The 4710-nt window shown below is 42.5% G+C and overlaps 1 protein-coding gene across 2 annotated transcripts; it reads left to right on the forward strand.

Annotated features, from left to right (window-relative positions):
- The first annotated feature begins 286 nt into the window (after positions 1-286).
- LOC141007533 (uncharacterized) lies at positions 287-3157 on the forward strand. Of its 2 annotated transcripts, none has more exons than XM_073479893.1 (2): positions 287-345; positions 1477-3157. In XM_073479893.1, the coding sequence occupies exon 2, from the start codon at positions 1910-1912 to the stop codon at positions 2828-2830; it is 921 nt and encodes a 306-aa protein (XP_073335994.1). In that variant the 5' UTR covers positions 287-345; positions 1477-1909; the 3' UTR covers positions 2831-3157. The 2 variants fall into 2 exon arrangements, with proteins under 2 accessions (XP_073335994.1, XP_073335995.1); XM_073479894.1 differs by lacking the exon at positions 287-345 and adding an exon at positions 1059-1078.
- Positions 3158-4710: the final 1553 nt, after the last annotated feature.

Here is a 4710-nt window from a genome sequence, read left to right on the forward strand (position 1 = left end):
TGGATGGACAGATGGACAGAGACACACTATAAAAAACGATTTTTGAGAGTGGTAAATATAATCCATTCAAATAGTCTAAAATGTACTTCATTATTCTAGTCAGTGAAAGAATTATAAAATAAAGGGTAATTTTTACCTACACTACCCATTTGATATCAGTAAAATATGTTACATAGAAAAATGTAATAAAATATACCTAAATCCCATCAGTTCTACGCTGCACTTTGCGCATGCGCTGTCAGGCAGTTGGCACCAGGTTGGCACTTGGCAGCGCGTGAGAGGCGAGCGGGATTTGAACTCCGAAGGTGGCAAGCTACTTCCAGCAGACGGAACACTGGAGTCAAGGTAATCACTGTTTTACCTATTGCCTCATATAATGCGAAAATACAACGGTAGGTTACGGTATTTACAGGAGTTGTAGTCGGTGTGTTTCAGTTTAGCGTGCTCTAACCGAACTTTTGAATTGGCGACACGCGCCGAATATTGCGCCCGGCGCCGTGTATTGCGCGGTAGTAAGTCGGCTACGGCTATAACTTGAAAGACCTGAACGGCCGGTAGAAGCAAGTGAGCAAGAATAAATTAACTATTACGATGATGGACGACCGTTTTTAAGACGTCGTCAGGTTTGGAGGTGTCTTGAAATGTATTCGCGGTGTGCACTTTGCAAGATTTGTCAGCCTGCACGTTCGCTTGAGTTTTTTCTGCTGAGCCTCCACAGTTACGTTGATGGCTTTTTTTTTTTTTTTGCTAAAGTTACTTTATTTAGCCATGGCCTAAACCAACGAGTGCCAATACATTAGATATTTTTACTTTTACCTTTACACGAGTTGAACACTGGCGTTTTCTCCGTTATGACCGTGTCAATTTTAGACAGAGAATTTGAGACCTCGCAATACAAAAAATCCCACTCCATATCAATGTGGCACATACTCGCGTAACTGACAAAGAACTGTTAAATACAGCCACACAACAATAAGATGTGTAAATGTTTGTTCTTAAAGCTTCCCTTATTGAAAATGACATTGAAAATGGTATTTCAATCTAAAAAAGCCAAGAAGGGCTTTTCAAGGAGTGCCAAGTATGTTAAATGACTGATGATTGACAATATGCTGCCCTGTCCTCCTTGTCTCCCATCCCCTCTGTCTCATCTCCTCACTTTGTTTCCTCTCCTCCTCTTTCCTATCCTCTCCTCCCCTAACCTTCTCTCCTTCCCTCGTCTCCTGTCGTCTGTCTCATCTCCACCCCTCTTATCCCCATCCCTGTGTCCTTCCTTCCCGTCTCCTCTGCTCCTCACTTCTGTCTCCCCTCCTGTTATCCCCTGTAGATACACCAATTATGGAATGCTCACGAAATGTCACCTGTTTTTATTGAATTGCTGAACCAATTGACAAGATAATCTGGAACACTGTGTTATATTCTATAACCAACTTCACTTAAAATATATATGCTTTTTGTCTGTTTCTTTTTAACATGAAGGACAGCTGTGAGGACCACTCAGACCAAACCATGAAGGTGATTGTGATCCATGATGTCATGGCTGAGAAGAATCCAGCAGAAGTCTCTGTTGTGATTGAAGGTGACCAAGTGCTGACTGGTTGTGGAAGCCGAACCAAGGCATGCATTCTGTTGATGGGATTGATCTATGCCCTCAACCTCGAGTATCCCAAGGCACTCAAGAATACCTTTGAAGTGTTCCAGAAACTTTTCCTGGAGCTTGACGGAGCAAAGCTTCTGAAGAAGGTCCATAGCCTCAAAAGCAAGCTAATGGAATAAACTGTTTAATTGAAAGTTCTCGCACAGATGAGTTCTAATAAAAAAGACTGACGTTCCCATTTCAGTCCAACAATATCCAAATAAGTTCACAAACTTGCTGCACTGCTTGAAATGTGTTCTGGCTAATTCATCTGTAATGATCAAGAGTGCAGCCTTCAGTAATCTGACCACTCCTCTCTCCCCCCCCCCTCCCCCCTCTCTCTCCTGTCTCCTCTCCTCTACTGTCTCATCTCCTCCCCTCTGTCCCCTCTCTCTCTCCTGTCTCCTCTCCTCTACTGTCTCATCTCCTCCCCTCTGTCCCCTCTCTCTCTCCTGTCTCCTCTCCTCTACTGTCTCATCTCCTCCCCTCTGTCCCCTCTCTCTCTCCTGTCTCCTCTCCTCTACTGTCTCCTCTCCTCTACTGTCTCATCTCCTCCCCTCTGTCCCCTCTCTCTCTCTCCTGTCTCCTCTCCTCTACTGTCTCATCTCCTCCCGTCTGTCCCCTCTCTCTCTCCTGTCTCCTCTCCTCTACTGTCTCCTCTCCTCTACTGTCTCATCTCCTCCCATCTGTCCCCTCTCTCTCTCCTGTCTCCTCTCCTCTACTGTCTCCTCTCCTCTACTGTCTCATCTCCTCCCCTCTGTCCCCTCTCTCTCTCCTGTCTCCTCTCCTCTACTGTCTCATCTCCTCCCCTCTGTCCCCTCTCTCTCTCCTGTCTCCTCTCCTCTACTGTCTCCTCTCCTCTACTGTCTCATCTCCTCCCCTCTGTCCCCTCTCTCTCTCCTGTCTCCTCTCCTCTACTGTCTCATCTCCTCCCGTCTGTCCCCTCTCTCTCTGTGTCCTGTCTCCTCTCCTCTACTGTCTCCTCTCCTCCCGTCTGTCCCCTCTCTCTCTCCTGTCTCCTCTCCTCTACTGTCTCATCTCCTCCCCTCTGTCCCCTCTCTCTCTCTCTCTGTGTCCTGTCTCCTCTGTCTCATCTCCTCCCCTCTGTCCCCCCCTCTCTCTTTCCTGTCTCTTTTCCTCCCCTCCCCTCAGTCTGCACCCATTTCCTCTCTCATCTCCTTCGCACCCTCTATCTGATTCATCTCCTCCCCTCTCCCCATTTTGTATTTTCTGTTTATATTGAGTGGTTTAATTTATGTTTTTGGAAGTTTTTTTTTTTTTTAATTGTAGCAATCTTATAACTCAGAAAGACGTGATTTGAGTTACAGAACAGGTTTGGTGTTTTTTGAAAATATTTTATATTGATACTGGTGCGTTGCGCAATAATCGTTAAAGAAATGCACTTTTGAAACCATTGTCAATTAAGAGATGAGACATTACGTGCATTTTTATTGCTTGAAATCTGGAAAAACTGATTTGGTTTTTTTGTAACATTTGATTGATTAATTAAAACCATTGATGTAATCCTCTGTTCGACTGAGTCTGTTTCTGGGTAACTATTACCCACCCTGGCTGGTTAATCTTTAATTATTATATTGAATAACTTTGAGCAATTATTATTAGGGGAGTAGTACTAACAATCATGAGATTATTTTGACTCATTTTTATTGAGTAATTTTGAGCAATTATTATTAGGGGAGTAGTACTAACAATCATGGGATTATTTTGACTCAATTTTATTGAGTAATAAGTTGTAGAATGTAATCAGAAGTCATAGGTAAATTTTACCTAATTTCCTTAAGTATTATATGGCTTTTTAATTAGGGTAATCTTCATCCAAAATATGAAATCAAATCTACTCAAATAAAGTGAGTGCAAATTGTTACCTCAAATTTATTGGGTAGATTCTATATGTTGTTTTTTATAGTGCACAGACTGGATAAGCGGGAGGGGTGAAGGAACCTATTTCCGGAGGGCTGCAGAGCTTTGTAATTCTGGCTTTTCTGTAAAAGCTCCTTCCGCTTCTTGGTCATCACTTAAAGCCATCTTTCAGTTGGGGATTTGGACAGCGATGCCTCCTGGCAGGCCCAGTAAACCCAGGCTAAAGTGGGGGCTTGGAATGTGTTTCACTTGACCCTGAACACACAAGTTGAGTTTTAGCTTTCACTCATGTGACACACAGTAACAACACATGCTATGACACACCAGACATTACTGGCTACATATTCTGTTTATTCCCTCTGACACATACAAAATCAGCTGGTATCAAACAGCATGGTATTACAGCTACACTGTTTCTGAAAACATATAAACATTGAAATAGACAATGGACAGAACCGTGGTTCATGATAGCTCATCACCACCTTGTTTTATAGTTTGGTCTGAGTTTTTAGCCTCTGATTTCACAGTACATAAACAAAATGGCAGGGACCCGAGAGAGAGAGTGTGCGGCGGCTCTCACTCTCAACAGCTGTTTATGCTCTTTGTGTCTGTGGATGCTAGCTTTGAAAATGCAGGACGTAAATCTATAGTTAATACAACAGCCCTACAGCAGCCAGATGACACCCTCTGGTGGACTTTTACCGACATAAAAGTGGGGGGTTCTGGGTCCAAGCAACATGGACAGAACATTGTTGATTTGCATTTGCTACCAACATTGTAGTAATACAAAGCTGGCTGAAAATCAGCAAAGTTCTTGGTTTATAAGAACTTAACATTTTGAATGCAGGATTTTAACTTGTAACAAATAATTTCTTGTCTCTGATTTCTTTTCTTTTTTTTGTTTGTTTGTTGTTTTTTGTTTGGCAGTTATATAAATGTAATTTCTGATGCTGTTAGATTACAGCTAGACTGCCCTGCCAGGTGCTTGCGGAAATCCGAGAGCAAACTTTTTTTTTTGCCACAGTAAAAATTTTGTTTTTGAAACGCCAACAAATATGGATTGAAGCAGAATATTTCTTGAATTTTGGATTGGATTTTTTCTATACATTTCAACTTTTGGACTTTTCAACAGTCTGAAGTTACTATATGAGAAGTCTATGGTTTTGCTCTGCGTTTTGTGTCCGCCACGGCGCAGC

This window comes from Pagrus major, chromosome 13 (genome assembly GCF_040436345.1).
Source record: "Pagrus major chromosome 13, Pma_NU_1.0".
In the NCBI taxonomy this organism is placed as follows: domain Eukaryota; kingdom Metazoa; phylum Chordata; class Actinopteri; order Spariformes; family Sparidae; genus Pagrus; species Pagrus major.